The sequence below is a fragment of the Mesocricetus auratus genome, unplaced genomic scaffold (assembly GCF_017639785.1).
Source record: "Mesocricetus auratus isolate SY011 unplaced genomic scaffold, BCM_Maur_2.0 Super-Scaffold_100004, whole genome shotgun sequence".
Classification (NCBI taxonomy): domain Eukaryota; kingdom Metazoa; phylum Chordata; class Mammalia; order Rodentia; family Cricetidae; genus Mesocricetus; species Mesocricetus auratus.
The window spans coordinates 108986226-109000555 of NW_024429189.1; the positions used below are offsets into that span (position 1 = coordinate 108986226).

The 14330-nt window shown below is 41.2% G+C and overlaps 1 protein-coding gene across 8 annotated transcripts in view; it reads right to left on the minus strand.

Annotated features, from left to right (window-relative positions):
- The window catches only part of Kif16b (kinesin family member 16B), a 263590-nt gene that overhangs the window by 80976 nt on the left and 168284 nt on the right, over positions 1 to 14330 (minus strand). For 4 of the 8 annotated variants that reach the window (XM_040746395.1, XM_040746392.1, XM_021226393.2 and 1 more), the window contains exons 18-23: positions 11989 to 12021; positions 11612 to 11665; positions 7920 to 9248; positions 3324 to 3476; positions 1351 to 1447; positions 25 to 75 (exon numbers count right to left, since the gene is read on the minus strand). In XM_040746395.1, the coding sequence (XP_040602329.1) occupies positions 25 to 75; positions 1351 to 1447; positions 3324 to 3476; positions 7920 to 9248; positions 11612 to 11665; positions 11989 to 12021 (1717 nt within the window). The remainder of the gene's footprint in view (positions 1 to 24; positions 76 to 1350; positions 1448 to 3323; positions 3477 to 7919; positions 9249 to 11611; positions 11666 to 11988; positions 12022 to 14330) is intronic. The other 4 variants (XM_040746393.1, XM_021226394.2, XM_040746391.1 and 1 more) reach the window with 2 other exon arrangements.

Sequence of the window (14330 nt, forward strand, 5' to 3'; positions counted from 1 at the left end):
TTAATCTGAAAAATCACTACCTACCTCATATTTTAGCTTACGTTGAGTGACACCATTGTGAAGTTCCTCGTTACTCTGAGAAGAAGAGAAAAGCCTTCTGTATTAAATTATAGCATGCTCATAGAGGGGAGAAAAGCTGATTCCATTACAAGTATTTATGGGAACAAAATTCTAAAGAAATATACCTGTCATTCAAAAAGGACAACCTTTCCACCAGCTTTGCATTCACAAAGTAAACAAGTCTCTTCCTGATTTATTTGCAGGTGAGAGAACTGAACCACTAATTTCTAATGCTAAATTTAAATAGCAAAATTACAATCGAGATTTCCTTAGCCTCCAAGTTGAGGACTTCAATATGATAGTGCCTCAAAACAAAAACAAAAAAACAAAAAACAAAAAAACTACACATACAGTCCTACACGACTCAGGTGTAGTGCTTCTGAGAGAACATCCAAAGTACTCCGAGTCTTTATGAACCAGAGAAACCTACAAGGCAATGTTTATGCAGCAGTTTTCACAATAAACAAGTTAGGAAACCAGAGAGGTGACCATCACTGTATGAATGGATAAAGAAAATGTGTGTGTATGTGTGTATGTGTATATATATGTATGTTTATATATATATATGCATAAACATATATGAATATGCACAATGGAGTTTTATTTGGCCATAAAGAAAAGCAAAACTGTCAGTTACAGGGAAATGGAGGAAATGAATTATCAAATTATACAAAACAATCCAGATTCCAAAAGAGATATCAAGTCTTTTTTCTTGAATGTGCATTAGAAAAAAACAAACAAACAAAGACTAATCCCTATCAGGGCACGAAAATAGAAGAAATGCAAAACTAAGGATGTGGATGAAGATCAAGGCGGGGCGGGATGAAAGAGGGTAATGGTGTAATACGTAAAATTATCTTGTCTGTATAAACAAAAGTATCATAAAAACATTACTTTGTAAAATTTATATCTGCTAATACAAAAGACATAAACTGTCATTTGATGAACATCAACTTAAAAAGTAGGCATCTCAAGTAGATAAGTATATGTCTACTTGGAATAACTTACAAAGTAAATAATTGGCTTTATTTGGTGAGAAAACAGAAAACATTACATGTAGACTTTTCAGAAATCAAAGCAAATAAAGAATGTTAAGAACCTTAACATGTGTATTTAATGAATGTTTCCTAAGAATTACAAAACTGTAAAATAAGCTACTCTTAAATTAATTCTATCTGAAATCTAATCAGTTCTATCCAGTTGACATTTAGTGCTATTTCTGGAACATTCCACATCTGACTTTTCATTAAGCAGCAGTAATGACTGGATAACCTGGCTCTTTTAGCTCACCTTCATCACGTCAGCAGGTGTGTGGCCAGAATCACTAACTGTTCTGTGCAAATCATGAAGGCGTCTTTGGACTTCTTCCTCAATGTAAGCACTGATCCTGACAAAAATGGAAATTGAACAGCTGTGAATATATCTAACTGCTACACATGGTCACTATGCACATCTTCAATATGCCCCATACAACAGGGTCTCTTCATGCCTAAGGCCATGTATGTATATATATGGTGGAAATAGAGATCATCATGTTAAGTCAAATAGTCCAGACTCTGAAAGAGGGACATCTTAACTTTTCTCTCATGCGTGCTATTTAGAAAAACTGAAAACAAAAAGAAAGCCTTATCATGACTTGAAAATCCTGATACTTGTTTTATTTATTCTATATAAATACTTCCAAACTATTTTCCTCTTTTTGAGAAGTCTGGTACTATGCATTCACTCTCTGTGCTTCCCCACTTGAGACAGTATTGTAGACATAAATAATTAAGATGAAACTGAAACTGAATGGAGAGTAGGCTGTTCTAGTGAAACCCCCCCCCTGGATCTTATCTGCAACAGAACATTGCAGAGTAAAGGTATAAATCACAGTCATGGATGTCAGAGGCTCTGCACTCAAAGATTCCACTGTCAGACAAACTACTGGGTTTCCTCATTTGGAAAAGGAAGACACAATGATACTTATTTCTTACACACATGGCCATTTGTGATGATTAACAAAAATTGAGGTCATGGAAGGCCTACTTTATGAATATTGACTATTCATCTAGAACAGTGCCTTGCATTCTCCTAGCCTATCTTGTAACTCCAACTAGGTTATTTACATGTGGCCATTGAGGCCACATTTGGGCTTATGGAGCTCCTGCCTAGAGCCAAGACCACGTAACAAAAACACCAATATCAGACATGAAGAGCCCTCATCTGAGTTATTATCCAGGGTTGTGCAAGAGACACCCAAAACATACAGCCTATTGCTGTTGTACTTGGTTGCCCTACCTCCTCCGAGATGGAAAGAAAGTCCCTATTGATGAAGACACTATGTACTTCTGTAACAGATACCAAAGACCTGTGAGCTGGAACTGACCTGAAAGCCCCCTCCTGAAGACTAGCTTTCATGGCATTAGAAGGCACCACACAAACTTCCAAAGGAGGGAGGTAACCAATATATCCAGCTATGATGTCAATGAAACACTATGGTAAACCAGCACTGCAATATAACTCTAAGGGTGCAGTAGTGGCACACATACCCTGGCGTAACCAACAGCTCTCTAATTAGACTTAGGACTCATTCAAGAAGAGGGAAATCATGCCTGGAACTGGACACATAGCTAACTACCTAGTGGTAGTGAAGTCATAATTATTGGAGGAAAATCTACAACCACTAATTTACTAAACTATAATAATCCCTAACTACATTCTAAATATTTTTCTTCATACCACAGATAAGTGTAGTCTTCACCTCATCAAGGAAACTTCTCTTTGCAACTGCTACTACACAGACTACTACAGAAAACTATAACCAATCAACCTCAGAGTTGTGGAGCTCCGTCCTAATAGATACATCTGTAAAAACACTCCTGCAGCTAAGCCTCAGAGAACATTTTGGAAAATGTGGATAAAAAGATTGCATGAACCAGGAGACCAGGGAGCTTGGTGTGAGATTATGTCTCCTGATAACATCAGAACCTACACCCACTCAATCTCACCAACATGACTGCCCAACCATGAGCTGAGCAAGGATGACACCAATAGGCATGCCAAAGTGGATGGGGAAAAGTCCATAAGACTTCAACCCTACAAAGAACTATAGGCAACTGAGGAAAGCTGGGAGAAGGAGAAAACGGCACACCAATTTGTTGTTCAGTGCCAAGTGGCCAGCCCTCAAAACATACATACAAGAAACATTATACAGACTGAATAGGTTATATTTAGGAATATATATTATATACAAAGCATGGCATCTGTTGAGTGTTGAGTACCTGGCATCCATCAGTGGAGCAAGGTGAGAGTTTTCAGGCCTGGGCGGCAAGCTGGAAAGAGCAGCCTTCCCCTCTAAGGTCCCAGGATGAGGTCTCTGAACACCATCCACCTCACAGATCTTCTGTTTCAGCTGGTGGATTTCATGTTCTAACCTAAGAAGATATGAATCACAAAACTCCATTAACTAATAGCATTACACGAACACATTTTCTGCAGAGAACTGTTCTAAAAACCCCAGGGGAGCCAGAAAGAACTCTAGTGCAAGTTTTCTCTTCTAGCAGAAAAGGCGTCACATATGGAAAAAAGAACAAAGTGAAAATGATCCATAAGAAGGTTATACAAAAAGAGTACAGGCATCTGAGATTTAGACTACCTGGCCACTAAGGACAAAAGCACTTCTGCTGTGTTGTAAGCAAGTTCTTAGAGGTGCTGCCTGGGACGCTGGATCCCTTAAACCTTGACTCAACAGGAGCTGGTTGTGAACTACATATCAAAATCCTGTTAAGTACTTCTTCTTGGTGAGATCTACACAAAGTAGTTCTGGGCTGAGTCTTAAAGGTCATTGGAATTATGGGCATTTGAAGATGACAGTGGAAGATGCTCCAAGGTCAGAAACCAATCAGAGCAAGGAGATTGTGCCACAAAACCCAGGAAAGCACTTTGGCCAAGGTAGAAGGAATGGGAAGGGGAGCCAAGGGAGACACATCTAGGAAATAAGGTTGAGTTACATGAGAAATTAAGATGAGCCACAAATTGTGAAAGCACAAAGCATTACTGCAGATGACAACTGGTACATTTTGTAAACTCTGAACTGTATAAGAAGCTGAGCCAGGTGAGCTTGAATCCTGAATGATCAGACTGAAGGGTCAGGCTTGCTGGCAGATTTAGCCCCAGGAACAAAAGACCCAGCAGCTGAAGACCACAGCCCACTCAGTGAGTGAATACAGACAGGTACTGGATGTGGATTTCTACTTCTCCAGGGATCAAATGAGCTCAACTAATCTCTTTCATTTTCTCAATCTCCAAAAATCAGAAATCTTATTGTCAAATGCTGACATATTTTGATGCTGCCTTTACTGTTTCATCCTGAACATGAAGGCCATGTTCTTAATTCCCAGAGATGTGACTCTGGGGTCAGGAGGGGAAACACTCAAGGCATCCATAGGAGGAAGCTTTCAGTTCAACTCAGGTCTTAGTTATCTACTGATGAGGAAAGTTTCCTGAGTATCTATTTGCAGACCATCCGATATTTCAGAAGAGGAGAGAGAAGTAGAATTAAGGAGAGATATATTGGGCATGGTGGTCTATACCTGTAAATCTGGGAGGTGCAAGTAGTTCGGGGTTCCTGGTTGTCCTCTGCTAGACAGTAAGTTCGAGGCCAGTAAAGCTTACATGAGACACTCTCTCAAAAACATGACCACCAGTAACAAATAAAAATGGTGTGAGGGACCACACGGATGGCAAAGAATCAAGGACTGCTTTCAACAACAACGGCAAGCAGGATGTAAGCAGAAGACAGCAATATTCATCATCTTCTGATGCCTGCTGGGGTTTCACACATGGGCTCTCCCAGGCTAAGATGTTAGAAAATTTGTACTGAGGTGGCTTAGTATGGAGGATTGAGTGGGACCCTAACGACACAGTAAGATTTATATAGATAGCAGGGGTCAAACAGGACAGAACCAGAACGTGAAATGCATGCTATGTGGAGTACTGGTCTGTGTGTACATCAGCCATATTACAAGCCTACTAACAGGTGGGCAAGACATAGACCTAAATGAAGCTCTAATTTGCCACTTTCTGTGTGTCACTAGTTCTCCTAGTAATATAACCAATATAGGTTCAAATCTCCTACCTTCTGCCTGGGGGTTTTGTCTCTTCTTCATAGGAAGATTCAAGGACAACACACAAATGACATTTTAAAAACATTTTGAGTTACATGGGGTTATTCCTCATGGAGGGCCTTGTGACTATAATCATCATTTTTGAGGACTCTAATAATAGAACTGATCAAACGTTCAGTATTAGCAGTTTTCATCTTACCTTTCCTATGGTTGACATGAGGGCTTCCTAATGGGGCAGCCTGATGCTTGTCACTGGGGAATGAGCAGCAATGGAAAGGAAAGCAGTGTCATGGCTTAACCGGTTCCCAAGGCACCAAGGAACTAATGGGAAAACATGTTCAGTGCAGCGCTGTCCCATCTGGTGCCATGTGGTTCAATATTTCAGCTAGTGAATTTCACAAGGGGCCAAGCAGGCTGCACAGCCAGTACTGGCTTAACTGTGAGAAGCCAGAAAGAAAACGACACAAGCAGAAATGCCCGTAGAAAGCTGCTGAAGCACTGAAGGCAAAGCAGCGCGCCCAGACTTCATCAGCCTGAATTAGATATTAGTGAAGGCTATTTCATCAGAGCTCGGGAAGCTAAGTGCCTCCTTGTGAGCTTTCTGGAGGACTGCTGACACCGAGGAATCACTTCCACGGAAATTTCAAAACCATGCCTGCTATTACAGAGTATTAATAGTGAATGGCTGGTTGACAAAAGTCAGGGACATCAAGCTAAAAGCTCAGGCTGCTTCTTACTGCACACTGCAGGATACAAATTGAGAGCATGCCCTCCACGACTTTAAATTTCCTGGGGCTAGAGCTTTGTCCAGCAATTTCATTTACATAACATACCTGCAATCATTTTCTTAAACCTCCAACCTACTTCTCTGAAATAATAGCATTATAGTTTTGATTGTTATTTTGTTTCCATTTTGCCTAAAGGAATTACCAGAGACTGTAAATGGAATCCATAGGATAAGCAGCTCATTTAAAAGGAAGCTGTCTTAACCTTCTCAGGAATGATGGGTAACAGATACAGTTAACACTTCTGACAAGGTCTTGCCTTGTCTCCGCATCTGTACCTATGCCTCTGTCAAATGCTTACTAAGGTCTTAAGGATAATAGGCAGAGTACTGCTGATTATGGGTAGGATAAAACAGAGTTCCATGATCTCACACATGGGCTTCAGTTAAGAATTATGACCAGAGGAGGGGCATGGGAGTACATGCCTTTAACCCCAGCACTCCAGAGTCAGAGGCAGGCAGATCTTCAAGAGCTGGAGGGCATGAATAGCAAATTAGCAAGTTCAGCCAGACATACACAGTAAAAGACAGTCTTAAAAAACAAACAACTTATAAACAGGAGTTCAACACCTATGTTGAAGATCCTCCAGACTTATTAACCAAATAGACTAATTAGCAATTAGCAGTTATAAACAGATAGAGTTAAACTTATTTTGGGCAGTTTTTATTTCCGTTAACAGTCATTTACCAGTTATGTGTATATCTGAGCCAACAATCTCTTGATACTTAAGATAAATCCCTTGGAATGTGTCCCTAAACTTTACATGCCTAGCCTCCACCAATCCAATAGCTAAAATAATGTCATCAGACAGCATCTAAAACCCACAGCTGATATTTCTTTCCCAGTCTGTGCAATCAACTGATGTCTTCATCAATGCATTTGGTAAACACATGATTTATGACTTTGATTTGTTCTAGGAAAGTTCATGTGACAACTTCTGGAGTGAACCATGTCACTCAGGACAAGTAAAATCTGTGTTCCCTAGCTGTAGCCACTCAGAACTGGATCTGTAAATTATCTCTTAATCCCTCTGGAGCAAGAGCTTTGCTTTGTGTTGATAACTGATCAGTGTGGGGCTAAAAGAAAAAAGACCTAAGTAGTCAAGGCCATCCAAGCAGTAAGAGACAAATCAGGGGATGGCTCCACTTTGCAAACTGATTATGTTCACACACCGGAGACCTTTGACCTCTCTGGGAGTCTTAGCATGACTGCAGATGAAAAGATGCTCCTGGTTTCCTATATTTACTTATTTCAGAGTCTACCCCCTGGTAATCATGGCAATAGAATAGAAAGATAAATATTCCTTCTTCACCATGTCAAGAGTGATTGTTTCCCAGTTTTCTTTCTAAAATGCTGACTTTAAGAGTGGGGCATCTACCTGGTTTTAGTTCTCCTCTATTTGTGGGGACCAGCTCAGGATCACATGCATGAACTCTGGGGACAGGACTTCACTGTGGCCAGTGCTGCTCACAGAGAAGATACGAAATCCTGGTGAAGAACAGGCATGGGAGAGGGGGAGAAGTGGGGTGGTGAGAAGGCAAGGAAAGGGATGAGAAGGGAACAGGGAGGGGGTACGAATGGGGCAGGGATGAGAGAGAGATAAAGTGTGGGGATCTAGGGTCAAGCTCGCCCAGTACCTGTACTTGTCAAACTATTCAAACACACACCCCACAGGTCACTTTAGTGAAGGACCAGGACTTTGTATTTTGCCTGTGTTCTCTTTTCAACTTTAAGTCAATGATTCTAAAACAAGGATCTTATGGAAAAACCAACAAAAAATGTTTAGGGGTGCTTTTATTAGATTTGAGTTTTTGTTTTGGTTTGTTTTAAAGCCTTTTGCCTATGTACTAGAGAGCATAAAGCCTACAAGAATAACTTCTCTAGACAGTGAGAAGTCACAAGAGACAGAAAATAAGCAATCACCTGGTGCCTACCCAATGCTTCACGCCCTCTGCCTTAGTCTTACCTCACAGGGTTTTTCTCAAGGGCCTCTTGTTTGACATCCAGGCTGGCCCACAGTCCTGACTGCTCCATGTTGTGGAGAGAGCCAAGCTTTGGCCTCTGCTCCTGGGTCTCCAAGTCCAGGGTAGAACGCCTGTGCAGGGCAGAGTGCCTCTGCTCTAGCTTGGCCACAGCCTGCTCCAGGGCTTCTCTCTGCTGCTTCTCCTGGGACTCCAGAATCTCCTTCTCCTTTTTGCTCACCTTCTCCTCCTGTCTGGCAACATTAGCTGTGAACTCAAAGGTGGCCTGGAGCTGCTGCAGCTGGCTAACATTAGCCTGGTACTGTGTGATCAGGTCTTCCTTTTCTTCCATTTCTTTCTGTACTTGGTAGAGAGTGTTGTCTAGGCCCAAGGTGCCCCTGTCAAGGATGTCAAGAGCTCTCTGCTTTTCTTGCAGCAGAGCTGGCAAATGATTTTGCAGAAGGTCCTGTAGTTGGCGCTCTTTGCTCTGTAGCCTGGACTCTGCAGTCTTTATTTTCTCTAGATCTTCAGACCGGTAGGGGATGCTACTGTTACCTGTTACCAACAAGCTAGGTTCCTCATGGGCTTTACATCTTACAAGCTCCAGGGCTTCTTGCTCTTCTTGGACTGCTTTGCTTAGGAGGTCTTTTTGTTGGACCAGGTCTTTCTCTAGGTTTGCTAGCTTGACAAGCTGCCTTCTCTTGAACTCTAAGAAGCACAGTTGAGCCCTTTCCAGTTCCTCCCCACAGGTGTGGTTCTCTTGTGCGCCAGCCTCTTTTGCCTGCAAGAGTGCTTCCTGGATGCCTTCTAGTTCCCTCTTTTCCTCCTGTGCCCGCTGGGCCTCTCCAGGACACAGCAGTGGAATGGTCTCCTGCCTCTCCCGCAGCTGCTCCTCCAGGTATGCCACCAGCAGCACCTGCTCCTTCTCTTGCTCGTCCAGCTGCAGCTTGGCACACTGGGCATCTTGTTCTCTGTGCAGCTGGTCAAGCTCCTGGAATATTTGAACCTTCTCGGCCTGCTCATGGCTGCTGAGTTCTTGGAGCCTGCGAAGCTCCTCTCTGATGCGAGAGAAGCTCTCTTCCTCCTGCCTCCTCTGCTGCTCCAGTCCCTGCTGCTCCCGGAGTCTCTCTTCCTCAAACCTTTCCTTCTCAGCCAGCAGGTCCTTGAGCTTGTTTTCAATGTGGAAGCTGCGGCGCTTGAGGCTTTCCTCCTGTTTGCGGATCTGCCGCTGTACCATCTCTGTTTCCTTGCGCCTGGTCTCCACCTCCTGCTGCATTCGCTCTAGCTCTGCCTTGTCCGATCTCTGCTTTTCCTCCATCTCTTCGATGAGTTTCCTGCATTGCAAATGCCAACCGGTCATTCTTTGATCACTATGCTCAGCTTCAACCCAACTTTCCCCTAACTGGACTGTTCTGAAAACACACAGCAACATAAAGCCAAACCTTTCATTAAAACAAATGAAGAGGAAGTTCTTCCCTTTCACATTCTCAGAGGGAGGAATGATATTTCATTTTCATTTTATTTTACTTACTGTCCAGTATATTGTCTGCCTAGTCTCCTGAAGCAGCTTCTGGTATTCTTCGTTTGTGAATCCTAGATTCATGTGTTATGTATGGTAAAATTAAGAAATCCCACAAAGCTCAAAGGGAAAAAAACACCATGTCCAATTTAAATTTAAATGTTCCTAGTTTTATTCAGCCCAGTGACTAAACTAACATTCACTAACAAGATGACATTAAGTACATTTTTTTAAATGCTGTCTTCAATGCACTAGGGTTGAATAACAAAGTCAAAATAATGGACAGTAGATTGTTTCAGTTCAAAAGAGAACCCTAGACGGTCTTTAGCATTTAATCACTGGTCCAGAGCAAATTATACTCATCAAAATAGCCTACGATATTGGAAATAACTGGAGTCTGTTAGGATACTTGAATACGGGGGTCACATGCTGTGTTTTCTACAGAGGCACAATTGATTCTTACCTGGCACTAGAAGAGCTTGGGGAGCTGGAGTGACTTCCCAAGCACAAGCAGGAAATGACAGAGCTTAAAGTTGACCCTCATCCCCTGACACCCAAACTCCTGATCTGTATGATGCTGGACACTAAACACATTCACATTGGCAGTTTAACCCCCAGTTCAGATCTTCTCTGGCCTTAGCTCCTCTTTCAATACCTATCTACCCTTCCTGACTTGTTAAATGGGGCTTGGGAAAAGAGAAACTATGATTGAATTAAACAAAGAATATTTTAGAACACATCTCAACTACGCAGCAATATACATATATATATATATATATCACACTTACATATATATACATATATATATACATATATGTGTATACACACACACATACACACACACAAACACACACACAACACACACACACACACACACACACACACACACACACACACACATATCCCCAAATAAAAGCAAGCAAAGAGCAAGAAAAATAAATTGCAGGTGGGAAAACACCAATAGCTGTACAAAAAATAAAGATGGTTAAAAGGCCAATGGAGCTGGTTGTTGCGGTGTATGCCTGTTAACCCACCACTTGGTAGGCAGATGCAGCAGGGCAGCCAACGTCACATATTGAAACCCTATAGAAGAGCAAGCAAAGCAAAGCCAAAAAGAAAAATAAAAAGAAAAAATCAAAGGCTAAAAATAGAGCTAGGTGGGAGACCTTGGTCTAAGGCAGTGGTTCTCAAAATTCCTAATGCTGTGGCCCTCATGTTTCAGTGACCCCTCCCATAAAATTATTTCATTGCTACTTCATAACTGTAATTTTGCTACTGTTATGGATTGTAATGTGACCCTTGTAAGTGACCCTTGTGAAAGGATCATTTGACCCTCAAGGTGGTTGTGACCTAAAGATTGAGAAGTACTGTGCTCTCTCTTTCTCCCTTCCTACGTCCTCCTACGGATGAACAGACAGATGGTGGGAAGAGAGATAACTTAGTTCCACAGTAAAGAGTACTGGCTGCTCTTGCAGAAGACCAGGGCTCACAAGCCCCACATGGGGCTCACAAACATTTGTAATGCCACTTCCAGGTTGAGGGGATCCAAGTACCCTATTCTGACTTCTGTGGGCACTAAGCAAACATATGGTGCACACACATATACGTGCAGGCAAACATGTGTATACTTAAAAGTAAATTAAAAAATCTTATTTTTTTAATTAAGAAATTGGAGATGGGTTGTTTGAAAGGAAATGCTTTTGATTTTCATCTTTATACACTCATTACTTTTTTTGGTTTGTTTGTTTTTCGAGACAGGGTTTCTCTGTATTGTTTTGGAGGCTGTCCTGGAACTCTCAGTCTGTAGACCAGGCTGGCCTTGAACTCACAGAGATCCACCTGCCTCTCCCTCCCCGAGTGCTGGGATTAAAGGCATGCACCACCAATGCCAAAAACCCAAGAATAGTTAAGAAAAGATTTGGGGTTAAATTTCAACAGAGCTCAGATGTTTATTTTACTGACTATTATCCTTTTTTCACACGTATTTGAAGATGAACTGCTATAAAAATTTTAAAATGACATAAAGTCAATCCCTTATAAGAAACTACCAATAGGTATTAGAAAGTAAATAGCAGACTCAAAGCTAGAGGGAACCATGGAAACAGAAGAGGTGAACTCTGGAAGGATACTAAGAGAGCATTCCAGACAGCCACTTGACATGAGGGCCTCACAGCTTACCTTTTACTTTCTAGTTTTTCAAGTTCTTCACGCTGTTGTCTCTCAAATTCAAGTCTGATGAAATCAAATGAAAATAAGTTACTTCCATGAAGGAGCTTTTCTCTCTGTACATGTAATCACACACTAGAGCACAGATTTGTCTATTACTTTAATTACTATGGATTAGCAAGTTTAAAATGCATTATTTGCTCTATTACTATGATTAGAAATTAGATACAATTTGCATGTTTGAACTTAGACTGAACAGAACAGATTTGATTTGAAATGAAATATCACTGTAGTTTAAAAAAAACAGAATTAAACACAACTTCTAAATGCTAAGCATGTCTATTGCATGCAGCTTAGTCACTGATGAGTAAGTAAGAAGGAGAAACTACCTTAGACAGATGGGTCCTTTTATAGGGAAAAGACTGCCAGGGAGGTAGAGGGGAGAGAACACAGACATCCATTAAGAAAACAATTCAAAGGAGGGAATACAGGAGAAAAGCAGTAAGGTGTGTAAAAGACAACAGTCATGCACAGATCAAAAGATCTTTTTGCAAATATTACATTTCCCAGTAAGTGCATGAAGCAAGCACTCCAGAAAGTTAGCTTACTGTTTTTCACATTCTGTGACAGTCACAGGACCTTTGACTACGGAGCACAAGCAGTTACTGTGCATAGCAAAGCCCTCTCTTAGTGCTTTACCATAGTTATTCTACTTAGAAGCTCAGATGTGCTGAGTGACGGTGGGGTCTATAAAACTAAATAAAGTCACACAGTGACATAATAGTGAAAAGTGGGCCATGTAGAATTTTTAAATTCTGGCAACACAAGTCAATTTCCCTGACATTAGTAAATAAGTTTCACTTTTTCAACTGAACAACATGAATTGTAATGATTGAACATAAACATTTCCCTCTTGTAGATGGCAGATATTTCTGTAAAGCTGAACTATGGAACAATTCACCATAAACTATTTTCCTTGGGCCATGTGCAAATCCAAACTGGCAACACAGATGTTTTTACAATGATCTAAAATATGTTTCAAAGAGATCTCTTGTCACGTTAGTTTGGGTTAATGTGGAGAGGAAGGTGTCTGGTAGCCTTTTTAGGCAGAACTGTGCGTCCATGACACAAGAACAGTCATGCTGATCTCCACAGGCTGTGTCCTTTGTCCTTCCAGAATATTAGGGCTGCATACTATATCTCCAGAACTTGTTCCAGGTCACAATAGTAATAAGTGGTGGAGCCATCATTTGAACCCACGACAATCAGCTTCCAAGATGCCCGTTGTTGACTCATTTGGTAAGCCTTATTCAGATTTGTGATATAATATACAAGAACTTACCTCTTCACTGAAAGTTGTTCCTATTGATATTTATGCTATGTCAAGTGAACACAATTTGCAGCTTAGTAGAAGCAGGTATTCACACGAGGTCAGTTATGTAGACAGATAACTGGTAACCATGGAACCAAGTTCATTTGGCTGGGCATTACATGGGTATGATATGATCATTCCTAGTAAATATTTTTAGTGTCGTGTTCTTTCTCACTCTCCCTCTCAACTTCCCCTCTCTCATTCTGTGTGTGTGTATTCAGGAACATGCGTATCAATAGGTACAAGTAGAAGTCAGAAGATAATGTCGGGGGTCAGTCCTCACTCACACCTTGTTCGAGACAGTCTCTCTTGTCGTTCACTGATGTATATGTCAGGTTAGATGGGCCTTGAGCTTCTGGGAATTCTCTGCTTCTGTCTCTGCCTTCCACTTCACTATAAGGACACATTGGGATGACAGACACATGTGCTACTGTGGTGGCCTTTATGTGGGTTCTGGGGATCCAATTACAGATTACAAGTAGCAAGTATTTTACCCACGGAATCATCTTCACAGCCCCCGATAAACATTTTTGGACTTCAACATATAGCTAATTCCTTCTATAGACATTTACATATTCCAAAGTAAAACTTGTTAAAATGCTTCTGAGAGCAAAAATTTTCATTTAAAAAATCCCCTTTAATCTTAGTTTTCATCTTCTGTGATACAGCTCTCCATGCCTAGCAGTATCCATGGCTTTGATATCACATGTGTGCAGCAGGCTGCTCTGCGAGCTACAGCCAGGTACTGGGATGAAAACCCATCTTCTAAGATGTGTTTCCAACACCTAGGCTCTGTGCTCCACTCAGGCACTAGAATGTTTGTGTTGTTCCCCTAACTACAGGAAGTTGACACATTTATCATTCTCAGGCCACAAAACTGGAAACTGAAGCTTAGTGTATTGAGTAGCATCAGAATCCAACTTTGGTTCCAAAACTTATTATCAGCCACAATTTTTCTTCAGTGGTTGTGTGGTGACAAGGAGATCACAAAATACAAGTGATAATAGCTAATTTTGCATTCTACCAAAGCAGTAGCTTGTGAAGTACACCACGCAGACACAGCAGACCCTAAGCATTATAGCCCCACATTCTAGCCCTTCTCTGTTCTGCAACAGTGTGCCACACACAGGAGTAAATGTCTTGATTCTAGGTCTGTGTTTTTCCTTCTTTTGTTTAAAAGAAAAATTAAGAAAATCTCATTAAAACCAGATTTTAAGCTTCCCACAGGTGACATGGCAAGGCATGAGTTTCAGGAGGCTATCAGGAACCATATTTCAAAAAGCCTTTTAAGTTTACTAAAGACTTCAAACTTGATGAATATACCTGCCTGGTATTTGGAAGACTAGCTGGGAAGGAGGT